At 42.0% G+C, this 19,932-nt stretch overlaps 1 protein-coding gene across 1 annotated transcript in view; it reads right to left on the reverse strand.

Moving 5' to 3' along the window:
• Positions 1–18,904, reverse strand: part of LOC309808833 (forkhead-associated domain-containing protein 1-like) — a gene marked incomplete at both ends in the record, with an annotated part of 80,142 nt that extends 61,238 nt beyond the window's left edge. Inside the window, one exon of the mRNA XM_082629406.1 lies at positions 18,812–18,904. Coding sequence (XP_082485532.1) covers positions 18,812–18,904 — 93 coding nt within the window. The remainder of the gene's footprint in view (positions 1–18,811) is intronic.
• Between the last annotated feature and the right edge of the window lie 1,028 nt (positions 18,905–19,932).

Below are 19,932 nucleotides of genomic sequence, written 5' to 3' on the forward strand. Positions count from 1 at the left end.
AATGAGCAAAACTCGGCACCAAGGAGGAAATATCACATCCCCCCCTGGCCCCGGCGCCCTGGACTATGGGCTGCAGGGCACGTGCGAAGTCCTCTGTCTTCTCAGGACACTGCCTATGAGCCATCCACTCCAGCCTGAGACTTTGCAAATATTTTCTAAGTCAGTCTTCTCAGAGTGCCTCATCCAACTTTCATAGAGAGTACTTGGACTTAGAAATCTATACTAATGTCCCACCATATAATTATAACCAATAGCTTTTATTAATAATAGCTTATAGTATATGAATAGATAATAATATAACTGCATATATTAGTAGAATATATTAATGACACATTATGTGTAATTACACAAATGCCAGGAAATTTGCTAAGTGCTTTACTGCATTATCCCGTTTCATCTTCACAATAATTCAAAGGGATACTTCCTCATTTCAAAAAAAATTTAATTTTTTATTGAAGTCTAGTTGATTTACAATGTTGTGTTAGTTTCAGGTGTACAGCAAAGTGATTCAGTTATACATATATATAATATCTATTCTTTTTCAGATTCTTTTCTATCACAGGTTACTGCAAGATATTGAATATAGTTCCCTGTGCTGTACAGTAGGTCCGATAGTTACTCATTTCTTAGATGAGGAAACTGAGGCATAGAACGATTAAGTGTGCCCACAGTCAGCCACTTTGACTTGCTTGGCTTGTTCCCAGGTTTGCCTGATTCAAATGACTGTGCCTTTACCCACTTTTCAAATTCCTACCAAACACTTTGGCACTTAAAATACTGAAACACAAGAAGAAAGCAGGAGTAGCTCTATTAATTTCAGGCAGAGCCAACTTCAGAGGAAGGAAAGTTATCAGGGATAAAGAGAGGCGATACATAGTGATAAAGGGGTCGATTCTCCAAGCAGACATAACAGTCCTTCATTGTATGTACCCAACAATAGAGCATCAAAGTATGGAAGGCAAAAACTGATAGGACTGCAAGGAGAAGCAGATGAATCCATCATGGTAGCTGGAGACCTCAACAGCCCTCTGTCAGTGACGGGCAGACCCACCAGGCAGAAAATTAGTAAGAATGAAGTTGAACTGAACAGCACTACCATCATCTGGATCTAACTGGCAACCACACAGCTTCATCCCACAGCAACAAAACACACATCCTTCTCAAGCTCCCATGGAACATTCACCAAGCAGACCACATTCCAGGCCACAAAATATACCTCAACAAATGTAAAAGAATAGAAATTATGCAAAGTACGTTTTCAGAACACAATGGAATTAGGCTAGAAACCAATACCAGAAAGACAGCTGGAAAATCCCCAAATATTTGGAGATTAAACAACATACCTCTAAATAACAGATGGGTCAAGGAGGGAGTCTCATGGGAAATAAAAATTTATCTTGAGCTAAATGAAAATGAAAATACAACCTATGAAAATTTGCAAGATGCAGTGAAAGCAGTGCTTGGAGGGAAGTTTATGGCATTGAAGGCATACATTTGAAAAGATCTAAGCTTCCACCTTATGAAACTAGAGAAAGAAGAGCAATATGAGCCTACCACAAGCAGAAGAAAAGAAGCAATACATGAAATAAAAAGCAGGAAAACAAGAGAGAAAAGTCAGCAAAATAAAGAGCTGTTTGGTCTTTTTTTTTTTTTTTTTGTAAAGATCAATAAAATTGACAAACCTCTAGCAGGATAACCAAGAAAAAAAGAGAGAAGATACAAATTACTCAAATCAGAAATGAGGGCTTCCCTGGTGGCGCAGTTGTTGAGAATCCGCCTGCCAATGCAGGGGACACGGGTTCGTGCCCCGGTCTGGGAAAATCCCACATGCCGCAGAGCAGCTAGGCCCATGAGCCATGGCCGCTGAGCCTGCGCGTCTGGAGCCTGCGCTCCACAACAGGAGAGGCCACAACAGTGAGAGGCCCGCGTACCGCAAAAAAAAAAAAAAAAAAAGAAATGAAAGCGATGGCATCACTACTGATCTCATGGACACTGAAGGGATACTAAAGGAATATTATGAATAATTCTATGCCCACAGATTTTATAAGTTAATGAAGTGGACCATTTCCTTGAAAGACACAATCTACTGAAACTCACACAAGGAGAAATAAATACTCTGAATAGACTCATATCTAGTAAAGAATTTGAATCAATAATGAATAACCTTCCAAAATGGAAAGCACCAGGCCTGGATGGGTTCACTGGTCAACTCTATCAAACATTAAGGAAAGAATGATACCAGTTCTCAATAATCTCTTCCAGAAAATAGAAGAAGAGAGAACACTTCCCAGCTCATTCTGTGAGGCCAAGCTTATTCTAATAGCAAAACCAGATAAAGATATTGCAAAACAGGAAAATTGCAGACCAATACCTCCCATGAACATAGATGCAAAATCCTCAACAAAATATTAGCAAATTGAATCCAGTGATGTATAAAAAGACTTATACACCACAGTCAAGTGGGATTTATTCCAGGTATGCAAGGCTGGTTCAATATTTGGAAATCAATTAATGTAATCCATCACATCAACAGCGTAGAAAAGAGAAATCGCATTATCATAACAGTAGATGCAAAAAGAGCATTTGACAAAATTAAACACCATCCATGATAAACTAACAAACCACCGAACCACCACAACAACTCTTGGCAAATTAGGGATGGAGGGGAACTTCCTCAACCTGATAAAGTACATCTATAAAAACCCTAAAGCTAACGTCATATTTAATGGTGAGAAACTAGAAACTTTCCAATTAAGATCAGGAATAAGGTGAAGATGTCCCCTTTCACCACGCATTTTCAACATTGTACTGTATCTCCTAGCTAATGCAACAAGGCAAGAAAAGAGAATAAAAGATAGATTGGGAAGGAAAAAGAAATCTTCTTTGGTGAGGTGTTTGTTCAGATCTTTTGCCCATTTTGCAGATGGCATGATTGTCTATGCAGAAAATCCCAAAGAACCGACAGAAAGCCCTCCTGGAACTAATGAGCAATTGTACCCAGGTTGCAGAATACATGATTAATATACAAAAGTCAATTGCTTTCCTATATACCAACAATGAACAAGTGGAATATGAAATTAAAAACACAACACCATTTACATTAGCACCAAAAAAAAAATGAAGTACTTAGGAATAAATCTAACAAAATACTTAGCTATATGAAGAGGTATATGAAGAAAACTACAAAATGTTGATGAAAGAAATCAAAGTAGTCTAAATAAATGAAGAGATATTTCATGTTTATTTGAAATTCCTTAATGATATATGATGTTTAACATCTTTTCATATGCTTATTTGACATCTGTAGATTTTCTTTGGTGAGGTGTCTGTTGAGCTCTTTTGCCCATTTTTAAGTTGGGTTGTTTGGTTTCTTATTGTTGATTTTTAAGACTCATTTATATTGTTTATTTATTTATTTTATTGAAATGTAGTCGATTTACAATGTTGTATTAATTTCTGCTGTACAGCAAAGTGATTCAGTTATACATATATATACATTCTTTTTAAAATATTCTTTTCCATTATGGTTTATCACAGGATATTGAATATAGTTCCCTGTGCTCTACAGTAGGACCTTGTTGTTTCTCCATCCTGGATGTAACAGCTCACATCTGCTAACCTCAACCCCCCACTCCATCTCTCCCTCAACCCCCTCCCCCTTGGCAACCACAGTCTGTTCTCTATATCCATGAAGACTCATTGATTTTGGATACATGCTTACAGCATCTTTATTCATAACTGCCAAAAACTGGAAGCAACCAAGATGTCCTTTAAAAGGTAAATGGATAGACAAATTGTGGTACATCCATACAATGAAATACTAGTGATAAAAATAAATGAGTTATCAAATAACAAAAAAGACATGGAGGAATCTTAAATGCATATTGCTTAGTGAAAGAACCTAGTCTGAAAAGGTTACATACCATATGATTCCAACTGTATTAAATTCTGGAAAAAGTAAAACTATAAGGAGAGTAAAAGATCAGTGCTTGCCAGGGGCACGGGGGCTCTGGGGCTCAGAATGAAGAGGAGGGGCACAGAGGATTTCAGGGCAGTGAAAATATTTTTTATGATACTGTAATGGTGGATACTTGTCACTATACATTTGTCAAAAGGAAAGAACGTACAACGCAAAGAGTGAACCCTAATGTAAACTATGGACTTAGTTAATAATAGCATATCAATATTGGTTCATCAGTTGTAACAAATGTACCGCACTAATGCATGATGTTAATAATAGGGGAAACTGTGTGTATTGGAGGGGTGGATATATGGGAACTCTCTGTATTCTCTGCTCAATTTCCTGTAAACCTAAAACTGTTCAAAAAATAAAGTATTTAAAAAAATGAAAACACATTAGTTCTTTGGAAAATGTCACCCACATCATCTTCATCACCATTGCCATTGATCTTTGTGTCCTTTGAACCTTTGATAACCCATGAATGAGAGAAATTCTGTGTGTTACATTTTGTTTGTCTCTTGCCAGGCTTCACTGCTTTCAGTTCCTCAAAACCTGTCAAGCCATTATTAAGAAATCAAAGCAAGCAGGAAGTTTTAAATGACTCCACAAATTTGGGTGAGCCTCTACCACATGTTAGGCCAGGAGACAGCTTCCTAGTTTGGCCCTATAATATCACTCGCTCCCTTTACTTGGAAAATTGCTAAATGCTGCTACTGTACAGACGCCCTGCTGCTAATACAGACTGACTCTATAAGCCCCAGCCTACTGAGCTGTCCAACTATGAGATGAACTGTTATTTATTTATTATTATTTTTATTATTATCCTTATCATCCTCTAACATATTTTGAGGGCTTCCTGTGAACTGGGCCCTGCTGAAGCATTTTGTGTGCATTTTTATCATTTAATCTGCATGACAGCCCTAAACAGGGACTCTATTATTATCTCCATCTTAGAGATGAAGAAGCTGAGACTCAAAAGGTGAAGTGAGAGGACAGCATTACCTTGATACCAAACCCAGACAAAGACACTACAAGAAAACTACAGACCAATATCTCTTATGAACACTGATACCACAATCCTCAACAAAATAGGAGGAAACCGAATTCAACAGTACATTAAAAGGATCATACACTATGACCAAGTGGGATTTATTCTTGGAATGCAGACTTGATGGTTCAACATATGAAAATTAATCCACGTAATACATCACATTAACAGAAAGAAGGAAAAAAATGATCATCTCGATTGATGTACAAAAAGCATTTGACAAAATGCAACACTCTTTCATGATAAAAGCACTCAACAAACAGGGAATAGAGGGAAATTACCTCAACATAATAAAGGTCAAATATGAAAGGCCCACAGGTAGCATCATACTCAAAGGTGAAAGACTGAAAGCTTTTCCTCTAATTTCAAGAATAAGATAAGGATACCTGCTTTTGCCACTTCTATTCAACAAAGTACTGGAAGTCCTAGCCAGAGCAATTAGGCAAGACAAAGAAATAAAGGCATCCAAATTCGAAAGGAAGAAGTAAAATTATCTCTGTTCACAGGCAACATGATCTTACATGTACAAAATCCTAAAGAGTCCATGAAAAACCACAACCCTCCTAGAACTAATAAATAACATTCACTAGCAAAATCGTAGGACACAAAATCAACACACAAACATCAGTTGTGTTTCTATATGCTCACAATGAACAATCTGAAAAGGAAGTTAAGAAAATAATTTCATTTACAATAGCATCAAAATGAATAACATATTTTGGGATAAATTTAACCAAGGTGGTAAAAGATGTGTACACTGAAAACTACCAAGTGCTGCTGAAAGAAATTAAAGACACAAATAAATGGAAAGACACCCTGTATTCGTGGGTTGGAAGACTTAATATTGTTAAGATGTCATTACTACACAGCAGGATCTACAGATTCAAAATCCCAACAGCAGTTTTGGCAGAAATAGAAAAATCCATCCTAAAATTCATATGGAATCTCAGTGGGCCCCAAATAGCCAAAAGAATCTTGAGAAAGAAAAGCAAAGCTGGAGGTCTCACACTTCCTGATTTCAAAACTTACTGCATACAAAGGTACAGTAATCAAAACAGTGTGATACTGACATAAGGTCAGGCACATAGGCCAATAGAATAGAATAGAGAGCACAGAAATAAAACTTTGCATGTATGGTCCAATGATTTTTGACAAGGGTGCCAAGATTATTCAATGGGGAAAGAGCAGTATTTTCAACAAATGATGCTGGGAAAGACTGCAAAAGAATTAAGTTGAACTCTTACCTTACACCATGTATAAAAATTAACTCAAAGTGGATCAAAGGCTTAAACATAGTCTAAAACTATAAAACTTTTAGAGGAAAGCACAGGAGGAAAGCTTTATGACATTGGATTTGGCAATGCATTATTGGATATGATACCAAAAGCATAGGCAGCAAAAGTAAAAATAGATAAATTCAACTATATCAAAAATTAAAACTTCTGTGAATCAAAGGACACAATAAACAGGGTGAAAGGCCATCTAGAGAATGGGAGAAAATAGTTGCAAAACACAAATCTGAAAAAGGGTTAATATGAAGAATATATAGAGAACTATAACTCAACAACAACAACAAAAAAGAACCCCCAAATAACTTGATCAAATATGGGCATAGAACTGGAATAGACATTTCTCCAAAGAAGATATATAAATGTCCAACAAGCATATAAAAAGATGCTCAACATTACTAGTCATTAGGGAAATTCAAATCAAAACCACAGTGAGATACCACCTCATACCCATTAGGATGGCTACTATCAAAAACAAACAAACAGCAACAGAAAATAACAAGTGTTGGCAAGGATGTAGAGTAGGGGAACACTTATGCACCGCTGAGAATGTAAAATGGTGCAGCTGATATGGAAAACAGTAGAGCGGCTTCTCAAACAATTTAGAATAAAATTATCATATGATCCAGCAAGTCCACTTCCGGGTATATACCCCAAAGAATTGAAAGCAGGAACTTAAAGAGTTATTTGTACACTCATGTTTATAGTAGCATTATTCACAATTGCCAAAAGGTGGAAGCCACCCAAGTGCCCACTGACTGATGATTGGATAAGCAAAATGTGGTCCATCCATACAGTGGAATATTATTCAGTGTAGGAGGAAGGAAATTCTGACACATGCTACAACATGGATGAACCGTGAGGACATTATGTGAAATAAGTGTCACAAAAAGGCAAATTTTGTATGATTCCACTGTGTGAGGTACATAAAGTAGTCAAGCTCATAGAAACAAAATAGAACGGGGGTTGCCAGGAGCTGGGGAAGCGGAAACGGGGAATTGTTGTTTAATGGGTACAGTTTCAGTTTTGCAAGATGAAAAATTCTGAGGCTGGTTGCACAACAATGTGAATAACTTACAACTACTGATCTGTACACTTAAAAGCGGTTAAGACCGTAAACTTTATAGGTATTTTACCATGATTTAAAAAATGGCTAAGATGAAGGGACTCACTCAACATCAGGATGCTGGCACAGGGCAATGTCAGGGTTTGAACCCAAGGCTAATTCCAAAACTTGTACCTTTGATTTGTACCCTGTGATTTTCAGAGTAGAGAGTGATTTAATAATGAGAGAGGAGACAGGCAGGACCTAATATACAAAACAAGTGCATTTTTTAAGGCTCCTGCATTGAAAATGTCTTTAAAATGTATATAGTGAGTCCATAAAATATTGAGACGTTTAAACTTCTATTAACAATGACCATCTGCTCTGATGACCCCTGTGCTTTAAGGAAGCCTCCTCAGGAAGCTGACTTAGTTATGACATTGCCCTGAGGTTCACTGACATTGTCGCTGAGGTTCGACGTGTACCTGGAACCGTCCTTTGGAGCTAGGTTTCAACCTTGCATCACCTGGCACTGGGAAGCCCCATCTCAGACCATAACCTCCCACTCCCGGCCTTCCTTATCCTCTGTCTCGTCCTCTCCTTGAGTCACGTAGCCTTTGCTCCCTGTTTGCTCCCTATGGGTAATGCCCTATACTCACCCAGCCTGGGCCCTGCTCAAGCTCACCAGCTCCTTCAAGTCCATCCCGGCCCCTAAACCCTCCTGCCACCCTCACACTTCTGTCCTGAGGCTGGCCCAGTGCCCTTTGGGCACCCCAGACAGCAGGTCCCTGCTCTCAGGCTTTTCATTCTACTTTGACAACAGCCTCCTAGGTCTTCACCTCCTGCACCTGCCTGCATCCTCTGTCTGCTTCTCCCGACCCTCCTCCATCCCTTTACACGGCGCCTTCTGCCCAGCAGGCCCACCTGTGCGGCTACATCCATGGGCTGATGGGCTCCTTGTGTCTGGTTTCTTGTTGGGTTTGGCCAATGGGGGGGTTAGATATCAGAGCAGGGAGGAGAGAGCTTGGGGTACTTACTCCCCTGGCTTCCATTCTCTGGGGCCACACAGCTTCCCTCAGAGGACTCTACCCAGCCCTCGGGGTCTCCGGGTCCCAGGAAATGCCCCTGCCCCTCACCCCTCAGCTCTGGGGGTGGGAACAGTCCTCACTCATACTAGCTCTGGGCCCTGCACTATCCTTTGAGGTTTCTCTGAGCCCTGCCCACTCCCTATGGAGTCCCTTCAGGAAACTCCCCTCCATCACTCCACACCCCTTTGAATGTGCCTTCAGCTCCCTGCCAGGACCTGGACTTCCCAGGCATGGAGAAGCTCCTAGATGGGACCTTCAAGGCTTCTCCTAGCTGCCAAGGGCCTCTGGGTGGTCCTGCCTTCATCCCACCCTGGTCTGGTCCCTCTCCTCAACCATCTCCTCTTCTGCATCCTCACCTTGACAGTGTAACTTCCGTCTAACCTGTGAACATGCTCACCACCCCCTCGGCCTGGAAACACCGCCTCTTCCCCCTTCCTTTCCTTTATTGTCAAATGGCTTCAAGAGGGTCCTCTCCCGCTGGGTCCTCAACCCACTGCCATTGCCCTCGGGGGCCTCCTCGGGCTCTCGGCCTCCCTGTGACATGTGACACAGTTGTCAGAGAGAGGCACATGGCCTGGTGGTTCAGGGGTTGGGGGAGCAGGGCAACGTGGTGGTTATTAGACTGGGCTAGAGTCCAGCTCTCCTACTTCCTAGCAGGGTGACCTTGGGCAAGTGATACCTCAGCTTCCTCATCTGTAAGGTAACAAAAGGACAGTCTTATAAGCTACTGGTGATGTATAAATGATATAATACATACAAAAGCACTTAGAAGAGAACATAGGGCAAATGGGAAATGTTCTCTATTATGAGCAAGAGGATGGGCTCTGGAGTTAGAAAGCCTTGAGTTCAAGTCCCACCTCTGCTACCTTCCAGCTGTGCAGCCTGGGGCACGGTTCTTTGCTTCTCTTTGGTTGCTCCCTGAGCAGCAAAAATGAGTTTGATAAGCTGGGCTTCGTAGGATTGACAAAAGGTACTGCTTGGTGACATGTTCAAAGGAGTGGGATAACATTTTTGAAATTAACTTGTGTGTGTGTGTTTGTGTGTGTGTGTGTGTGTGTGTTTTATCTATTTCTTTTAACCTTTTGGTTCTAGGCTATCCCATCCCCCAGCCCCATCCCCCCACTGCCTCCAGAAAGGGATGTAGTGCAGAAATAGTAAAAAAAAAAATGGGGTTTTCAAAAGAATAAGGATATGAGGAAACGGCCAGGCGCTGGTGAGACGACGAGTCTGGGATTGGAAGGAAAGAAGAAGCTTCTCTGCTTCCCCGTCAGCTGGATCCTTCCTCCCCGGTCTCCCCGGGAGAGCCCTGTGGACCGGCAAGGCCTCAGGAGAGGCTGGTCCTGAAATCAGACTGCCCGAGCGTGGTGCCCAGTGCCCCAGCCTCCCTCTGTGACCTCAGGCAGGATACTCAGCCTATCTGTGCCTCAACGCCCTCATCTGTAAAGTGGGGCAAACAACACTAACCTCCTAAGGATGAAATGAGTTAATACACTCGAAAGTGCCCAGAACAGTACCTGGCACAAAGCAAGCTGTCTCTGTGATGAATACCCTCAGCCTGGAAGCAGCTCTCTGGCTCCCTCACCTCTCTGACTGCTTCCAGGTCTCCACGCCGGGCTCCTCTCCCCTCAAATGTCCGTTTCCTCCGCACTCTGTCCATGGGCTGGGGCCACTGTGCCACCCCGTCGATTCGCAGGTGTGTATTTCCAACCCCTGGCTCATCTCCAGGCCCCAAACTGCCTGGCTGCTTCCGGGATGTTGAGGTGCTCACTCAACCAGTCCTGCTTCCTCCCCTCTTGGTAACGGTATTATCACCTGCCAGCTCATCCAGCCATCTTTCTCCGTGGCCTGTGGCATTGATTCTACTGATTCTTCCAGAAAGCTCTCAGACCAGTCCCAAAGCAACGGTCCAGTCAGGTGGTAGTATTAATGTGGTGGGCAGAATGGTCTCCCAAAGATGCCCATGCCCTGATCCCCAGAACCTGGGAATATGCTCCATGACGTGGCCAAAGGGACTGTGCCGATGTCAAGGTTACTAATCAGTGCTCTTAAAAGAGGGAGACTAAGGACTTCCCTGGTGTTGCAGTGGTTAAGAATCCGCCTGCCAATGCAAGAGACACGGGTTCGAGCCCTGGTCCGGGAAGATCCCACATGCCATGGAGCAACGAAGCCCGTGTGCCACAACTACTGAGCCTGCGCTCCAGAGCCCACGAGCCACAACTACTGAGCCCACGTGCCACAACTACTGAATCTGCGTGCCTAGAGCCCGTGCTCTACAACAAGAAAAGCCACTGCAATGAGAAGCCCGTGCACCGCAACAAAGAGTAACCCTCACTCGCTGCAACTAGAGAAAGCCTGTGCTCAGCAACGAAGACCAAACCCAGCCAAAAACTTTTAAAAAAATTTTTTAAAAGTGGGAGGCTATCCTGGGTTATCCAGGTGGGACTAATTGAACTCCACCAGTCCTTATAAGCAGAGAACTTACTCTGGCTGGATTGGAGAGATAAGTGGTGTTTCTTGCTGGGCCCCCACTTAACAGCCCCAATGCTCCTCTTCCTGGGAAAGCACCAGGTCAACGTTTCCTCTTTACCCAAATCCCCCCCTAGATGGCAACACCTCAGTCTGTTGCATGAATGAGGATCACTAGAACATTGATCTCACATTTCACTGACAACCCCCATTCTCCATTCCACAGGGTGGAATTTCCCTAGCTTACTCAATTCTCTTGTTATCTCAGTTAACTGAGAATTTCCCATTTAGATATTAGATGTTCCCAAAGCTAAATTTACACTCAAAAAGTGAAGCTTCTGTTTTTAGAAGCTTGAGTCAGCTCAGTCTGAAACTCAGCCCCACCTCCCCCGTCTAGCTGTGTGATTTGGGCCAGTTCCTTAACCTTTCTGAGTCCCATGTCCATGTCATCAAATGAGGATAATAATGATAATAGTAGTTCTCACCTGCACAGGATTTGTTTTGTGGATATAATTCTATAAATATATATACAGAACATACATAGATGATGTATAAAGCCATGTGAGATACAGTAAGTAGTCCATAAATGTATGCTGTAGCTGTTTGCATTATGTATGCTATTCAAAAGATTATGATCGAAAATTTCTTTCATCTCACATCCATCAGAATGGCTACTATAAAAAAAAAAAGGGAAATAACAAGTGTTGGTGAGGACGCAGGGAAAGTGGAACCCTTGTGCCCTGTTGTGAGAATGTAACTTGGTGCAGCCACTATGGAAAACAGCATGGCAGTTCCTCAAACAATTAAAAATAAAATTATCATATGATCCAGCAAGTCTACTTTTGGGTATATATCCCAAAGAACTGAAAGCAGGGCCTTGAAGAGATATTTATACACCCATGTTCATAGCATTGTTTGCAACAGCCAAAAGGTGGAAACAACCCAAGTGTCCATCAGTAGATGAATGAATAAACAAAATGTGGTGAATCCACACAATGGAATATTATTCAGCCTTAAAAAAGGAAGGAAATTCAGACACATGCTGCAGCATGGATGAACATGGACATTATACTCAGTGAAAGCATATTATACTCAGTGAAAGAAGCCAGTCATGAAAAGACAAATACTGTTATGATTCTACTTATATGAGATACCCAGAGTAGCCAAGGTCATAGAGACAGAAAGCAGAACGGTGGTTGCTGGGGGCTGGGATGGGGGGACAAGGGGAGTTGTTGTTTCATGGGTGCAGTTTCAGTTCTGCAAGATTCAAAGAGTTCTGGAGATGGATGGGGGTGATGGCTGCACAACAGTGTGAATATATTTAATGCCACTGCACTGCACACTTAATAAAAGTGGTTAAGATGGTAAATTTTATGTTATGCATATCTTACCACAATAAAAAAAAATGAGAAAAATGAGATCACGATCTAGCCCTTTCCTCTGAACTTTTTCCTCTTGGAAGCCCTCCATCTGCTGGTGAGAAACTAGTCCCATCAGTTGCTGTGGTGGGTACTGACCAATGAAACCAGCCGCCAGTTCCCAAACAGGGGACAAAACATTCCCTGAGGACTGGTGAGACCAAACAGGTGAACCCCCAGAGCAAGGAGCACTTGGGGAGAAGCCAAGGGTGAGGTGGGGGTGAGGGGGGAGGATGGGAGCACGACCCAGGCAGGAGGACAAGCGCGATGCAGATGGGGAGCCAGCAAGTGCACCCTCCCAGGCCTGTTTCATTCCGTGTATTTCCCCACAGAGAGTCCACCTGTCACCTTCTGTCTCAAAATGCAGGTGTTCGCTTAGAATAACAGAAATGTGAATTAAAATGACACAGGTACCATACTTCACCCCGTAGATCAGTGAAGATCCAATGGGGGGTCAGCACCCTAGGCTGGGGAGGGAGTGGGAGACGGGCGTCCACTGCTGGCAGGACACCACATCCGGAAACCTCTGGTGGGCAATTTGGCCATGCCCATCAGAGTTACAGCTGTATGTGTCCTTTGACAGAGCAGACATACCTGCACGTCCGTGAAATGATGCAAATAATAGGAGAATCCCAGCAGCCTTGTTTAATAATAATAAACAAGATTATGGTGTAGGCTCTGGTTCTTTTCTGAGAGGGAGCCCAGAACTGGCAGGGGCCAGGAAAAGGGACGAGAGTCATCCGGCTGGATGGGATCTGGGGTGTGTGTATGAGATCAGTCTGGCTTCACGACCCTCAGATCCCACGCTAGAAGGGCTGACACAGGCTGGAGAGATGGCTCCACCCATGAGAAAGGAGATGGCTGGCAGGACACTGATCACCGAGGGTGAGGGGTGGACACCAGCATTTCATCCCCCTGTCATGTCTGTTCTTTCTTTTTCTCTTCCATCTCCACCCTCGTAGCTGCAGCCCTGCGCTGACTTGGGCTGTCCTAGAGCTCAGTCTTCTAGGGATCCTGGGACTTCCCCAGGGTGGGACTGAGGGAGTCCCTGGGGAGGGGTAGGGTCAGTCAGCCCTTCATTGTTTACCCTTCGCTTCTCTTTTCCTCAAAACAAAGTTTATTGAAAGAATACACACACACACACACACACACACACACAAAAGCAGGAGCTCTGCTGATCAAGAACGGAGAGGGAGGGAGCACTGATGGTGGGGTTCTCAAAGTGTGGTCCTGGAGCCAACTCCAGGGGACTCCATTCCCCCCACCTGAACCTGGGGAGCATATAAATGTGAAGATTCCTGGGCCTTACCCCAAACCCACGGGGTCAGAATGCCTAGGAGTTCATGTTGAACAACCACTCTTAAACATGCGGAAAATCCAAAAACCACTGGCTTTGGTGTTTCTTCATTCTGGAAGAACTGAGTCCCTTTCTCAGCAGAGTTTAAATAACAGCCACATCCAACTCTAAAGATTACAGTTTACAAGGCACAACAAATCATATAAATTATAACTTGCAATGTTTAGCTGTGAAATGAGCAAGGCTGAGGCTTTTGAGCCATGTAAAATGGGAGAGGGGAGATTGTGAATAGAGCTCCTGATGGCTCGCCTGCACACAGCAGCTGGGATGTTCACTGGCAGGTCTCCCCCTTGTTTACAATCCTTCAAGCCTTCTTCCCACTGCTTTTCAGATAAAGATCCAAACCCTTATGGTGACATGAAGGAGGCCGACTTGTCCCTTAGACCTCCTCCTTCCCACTCTGACTTCTGGACGCCCTGGTTTTCTCTCAGTCCCTTGGGTTCACAATATGCTCTTCCACCCCAGGGCCCTTGCACATGCCATTCCCTTCTCCTTTTGTCTAGTTAAGTCCTCCTTGTCTTCCATATTCCTTTCCTTTACAGCCCCAATGTTGGAATGGAATTAGTCACACCTTTGTGGGATCATTTGACTTATTTCTCTCTCTCCTGGCAGCTTCCTGATGGCAGGGACCATGTCCAGTTCTGACATCACTGTACCCCTAGACTTGGCTCGGTGCTGAGGCTCTGGGTAAATACTGGGCAATGAATGAGTGATAGCAACAGTTATCACTGTTGACTATAAACAGTTCTCACTAGCCTGGCTATAAACAGGCTTCCTATTGCCTTAGGGAACCAAACTCCTTACAGGATATAGAAAAAAGTCTGGAAAGTAAAACCCTGCAAATATCAATATTGATATTTCCCTGAGCCAAATGATTACAAGTGACTTTTATTTTCTTCCTTATATTTTCCTTTCTCCCAATTTTTAAAAACAAGAAGCATGTAACTACCTTCCATTATCGGAAAGAGTAAATGATGTCGAAATACTACGATACCAATAGTCAAAACAACATGTCAGCCTTGCTGATGAGTAGAAATCTTTAGAAGCATGACTGCCTATTCTTTAGGATTGATCCAAGCAAATAAAACAATCTTTTTTATTTGCTAGATGTAACCTCTGGGTAAATGCAATGATGACTTTTTAGTAATATAAATCCCTGAATTTTTTTTTTTTTTTTTTTTTTTTTTTCGGTACGCGGGCCTCTCACTGTTGTGGCCTCTCCCGTTGCAGAGCTCAGGCTCCGGACACGCTGGCTCAGCGGCCATGGCTCACGGGCCCAGCCGCTCCGCGGCATGTGGGATATTCCCGGAACGGGCACGAACCCGTGTCCCTTGCATCGGCAGGCGGAATCTCAACCACTTCGCCACCAGGGAAGCCTAGTGACGTATTTCTTAAGCTAAGTCCGAGGACCAGTCAGCAGTGAATTATTTATATACAATGAACGCAACTCAATTTCTGTCTAGTTAATAACTGTCCTCATTAGTTCCCTTTTCCAAATGGCTTATTAATGTCAGTGGATCCTCATCTCAACCCTGTGCACCTCTGAGGATTCTTCTCAGTCTCTGTTTTAGGAGACCATAATAATGATCATTGTGTCATTCACTGAGCACCACATGCCAGGCTCTTTATATGCATTTCTCACTTAATCCTCAGAATAACCCTGTGAGGTAAGAGGTTTACAGACAGGGAAAAGGAGCTCAGAGTGATTAAGTAATTTGGTTGAAGTCACTCAGCCACAAAGTAGCCTAATGAGATTCAAACCCAGCTCTGTCTATCTCCAAAGCCTGTGCTTTTAAAAATTACTACAGTTTTCTAATATCATAGTCCGGTTCAAAACAGAGATCTCTGTCTCTACTTTAGCCAGACAGGAAATAAAACTACCCCAAATCTATGCCTTGTTAGGATAAAGAAGAAACTACAGTTCTTCTTCTTCTTCTTTTTCCTCCCACTTTGCACACTGAACAGATGTTCTGTGTCCTTGAAGGGAGACCATATCATGGAGGAGAATCTCACGGGGACGTTCATGGAGTTATCTTTAAATCTGTTGCGTTTACAATAAACATTCTCAGAAAACTAGGAATAAAGGGGGAAATTTCTCACTTGGTAAGAACATGTATAAATACCCTACAGCTAACCTCGTACTTAACGGTTAAAGACTGACTTTTTTCCCCTAAGGTCAGGAACAAGTGAATATAAGGATTTATACACTGCTCTTGTTCAGCAGAGTCCTGGAAGTCTTAACCAGGGAAATAAAGCAAGGAAAAGAAGATTCAAGGCATTCACATCTCCTTTTCTGAAAGGAGAAATAAAATTGTTCTTATTTGCAGATGACATGATTGTTTATGTATAAAATCCCAAGAAATCTACAAAAGCCCTTATATAAGAAAGTGCAGGGCCTCCCTGGTGGCGCAGTGGTTGAGAGTCCGCCTGCCGATGCAGGGGATACGGGTTCGTGCCCCGGTCTGGGAGGATCCCATATGCCGCGGAGCGGCTGGGCCCGTGAGCCATGGCCGCTGAGCCTGCGCATCCGGAGCCTGTGCTCCGCAACGGGAGAGGCCACAACAGTGAGAGGCCCGCGTACGGAAAAAAAAAAAAAAAAAAAAGAAAGTGCAGTTAAGGTTCCAAGATACCAAGAAGCATACAAAAATCAACTGTATTTCTATATACTGTCAATTAACATGTGGACACCAAAATTAAAAATATAATACCATTTACAATCACTCAAAAAAAAAAAGAGAGATATACTTAAGTGTAAATCTAACAAAACATGTTCAGGACTCGTATGCTGAAAACTACAAAACACTCATGAGAGACACTGAATAAATGGAGAAATATACCATGATCATGAATTGGAAGACAATGTAGGAGTATATCAATTATTCTCACATTGTTATATAGGATTAAACACAATTCCAATCAAAATTACAGCATGATATTTTGTATATACAGACAGGCTTACACTAAAATGTAAATGGAAAGGCAAAGGAACTAGAATAGGTTAAAAAATTTTTTTAAAGAAAAGTGGGAGGAATCACACTACCTGATTTAAGAGTTACATAGCGACAGTAATCAAGGCTATCTCATAATGGTAGATCCATTATGACAAATAGATCCATGAAACATAATAGGGAACTAAGAAGTAGCCCCCATAGAAAGTATGGCCAGATTATTTTTGACAAACTTGCAAAAGCAATTCAATGGAGAAAGGATAGTCTTTTCAACAAATGGTTCTGGAACAACTAAATATCCACATGGAAGAAAAATGAACTTTGACCTAAATCTCACATCATAAACGACAGTGAACCCAAAATGGTTCATAGATTTAAACATAAAACTATAAAACACTTAGAAGAAAACATAAGAGAAAATCCTCAGGGTCAGGGACCTGGTGGCATGTTCTTAGACATGACACTAAAAGCATGATCTATAAAAGAAAAAATAACTACCTGGACTTCATCAAAAGTTAAAGCTTTTGCTCTGTGAAATACTCTGCTAAGAGAATGAAAAGACAAGCTACGGATGGGAGAAAATATTTGCAAACCATCTATCTGACAAGGGACTCATATCTAAAATACAGAAAGAATTCTCAAAACTCAATGGTAAAAAAATTAACAATTCGATTAGAAATACTTAAAAGATATGAAGAGATATTTCACTGAAGAGGATATGCAGAAGGCAAACACGTACATGAAAAGACATTTAACATCACTATCGATTTGGGAAATGCAAGTTAAGACTATGATGAGATACCACTACACACTTACTAAAACAGCTAAAATGAAAAACAGTGTTTAGGCTAATTGCTGGTGAGGATGTGTCTCACACATTGCTGGTGGAAATGAAAAATGGTACAGCCACGCTGGATAAGCCTGGCAGTTTCTTTACAAACCGAATCTATATAAACACATATGTTAATCCATGCAATCATACTCCTGAGCATTTATCACAGAGAAATAAAAACTTATGTTCACACAAAAACCTGTACACAAATGTTTATGGTACATTTATTTGTAATAGCCCCAAATGGAAACAAAATGTCCTTCAAAAAGTGAATGGTTAAACATAGGTGATACGTCCATACCGTGGACTATTACTCAGCAATAAAAGAACAAGCTAATAACCTAAATGGATGTCAAGGGCATTACAATGACTAAAAAAAAAAAAAAAAAAATCAATCGCAAAGGTCATAGATAAATGATGAAAATTATAGAGACGGAGAACAGATTAGTGCTTTTCGGAGCGTGGGGACGATGGTGGGAGGAGGAATTGTGACTATAAAAGGAGCATCTCAAGGGACATCTCTGATGATGGAATACTCCTATATCCTGAGGGCCACACCCAAATCCACACGTGGTAAAATGGCACAGGACTCCACACATGCTTCGTGCCATTCTCTCTACCATTTGTGCATCTATAATTATTTCAAAATAAAGTTTAAAAAACTCTGTTGAGTGAAGTCTGAGAGTGGTCTGCCTTTCACAGTCCTAAAGGGATTCCATTGCATTTCTCTTTCTGCTTCAATATTTTAATCCCTTTCAAAATGTTAAAAGGCTCAAAGCCACTGTTTTTATAATTCCTTACTTACAATTTCTTCCAACTTCCTTGGCTGTCAATGAGCTGGGACTGTGGACCAAGCCACAGCTAATTCAGAGAATGGAATGAAATGAAGTGAGAGAGCGCTGAGGCCATGCGCAGGGCTTACCCTGATTTACTACTTGGAGGTACGTGGGCGGGGGAGGGCTCTGAGGGGCCCATAGTCTCCAGAAGCTCTGGAAAGGGCGAGAGGCCATTGCTCAAGCTGGGCACTTCAGGTGGCCGTGGCTGCCACACGCGGAGCAGGTGAAGGTCAAGCATCAGCTCTAAGCCCACCTTCCAAACCACGCCATCAGGGTGGGACACTGCACACACAGTCAGCAAAGGACACAGGGCCCATCGCACTTTGCACTGTGCTCATTCTTACCACATGTGCCAGGGAGACCCAGCACATGCCGGGATTGGTTATTGGTGGCACACCGAGGAAGGCTGGGACTGTTAGCCAGAGGCTGTGCTTTACAAGAGACTGGAGTCCACAGAACAGTAAGGACTTTTGGTGGTGTGAGGGGTAGGGAGGGTCGGGGACTGGCTAGGAAGAGGTCTTACCTCTAAAACAAGGTCTGAATTTTCATGCCTTCCAATCGTAGTGCTTTTATTCAGGACAAAATAGCCTTCTGCACTCTTTAGATAGGCTTTCATATTCTCTGCTTTCCCTATAAAAGGTTTTCAGAAAACAATTTTGTTAGAAAAATACAGTCCTCTAATTATTCAATGTCATATTTAGAATGAATGGAATACACCATAATGTCCACAGGAGAAGTCAGCAGAGGTAGGAGTGGATAGCTGGATTTAACAATGATCACAATGATAATTCCGCACATTTTTAAGACTGTCCTTTTAACAGTGATAGCCGGCATAGATGAGCTTGCTTCTGATCACAAGAGGACATCCTTTATGTAACTCAGAGCACAAACAAGCAATAGCAAAAAAAAAAAAACCAAACAAATCTGAATTCCACTGATAACCGCTCTCCACCTCCCGTTAAGTTTAGTTTGGGGTTAGTTATCTGACAGAATCAAATACTCAGTGTTACTAACCCACCACTTACTAGCTCTGTGACTCTGAGTGAGTTACTTATTCTCTCTCTATGCCTCTGTTTCCTCATCTGTAAAATGGGGCTAATGATACTCTGTATCCCAAAGAGTTTTGTGAGGATTAAATGTGAAGCATCTAGAATGGTGATTGCTACACTAAACACCCATTTGTCCTACTGTGATTGTGACTGTTATTAATCTTGGGCTTCTGAACTTTGACTCAAGAAACTCCAACTTCTACAGAGCTTCTTAAAGTGTGGAAGAGTCAGTCATCAAGGAAATGGGAATTAGAAGATACTTTCTTTTTAAGTCACCGCATTCCTTCATATATTTAGGTTGAAAAAAAAATGATTTCCAAAGACAAAATATCAAGATTATAGCTTGGCTGTACGGTCAAGACTCTGTACGTATCTTTTCCTGGCATTTTATTAGGAAAATGTCAAACACACAGAAAAGTTGAAAGAAGTGGATGGTGAACTTGTATAGAACCACCACTCAGATTCTACAATCAACATTTTGTTCTATTTGCTTTATCACATATCTACCCATCTATACATTTTATATTTTAATGCATTTCAAAGTAAACCCTATACATGTTTTTAAATTTTATTTATTTATTTTTGGCTGTGTTGG

This window comes from Mesoplodon mirus (assembly GCF_964341445.2).
Source record: "Mesoplodon mirus genome assembly, chromosome: 7".
In the NCBI taxonomy this organism is placed as follows: domain Eukaryota; kingdom Metazoa; phylum Chordata; class Mammalia; order Artiodactyla; family Ziphiidae; genus Mesoplodon; species Mesoplodon mirus.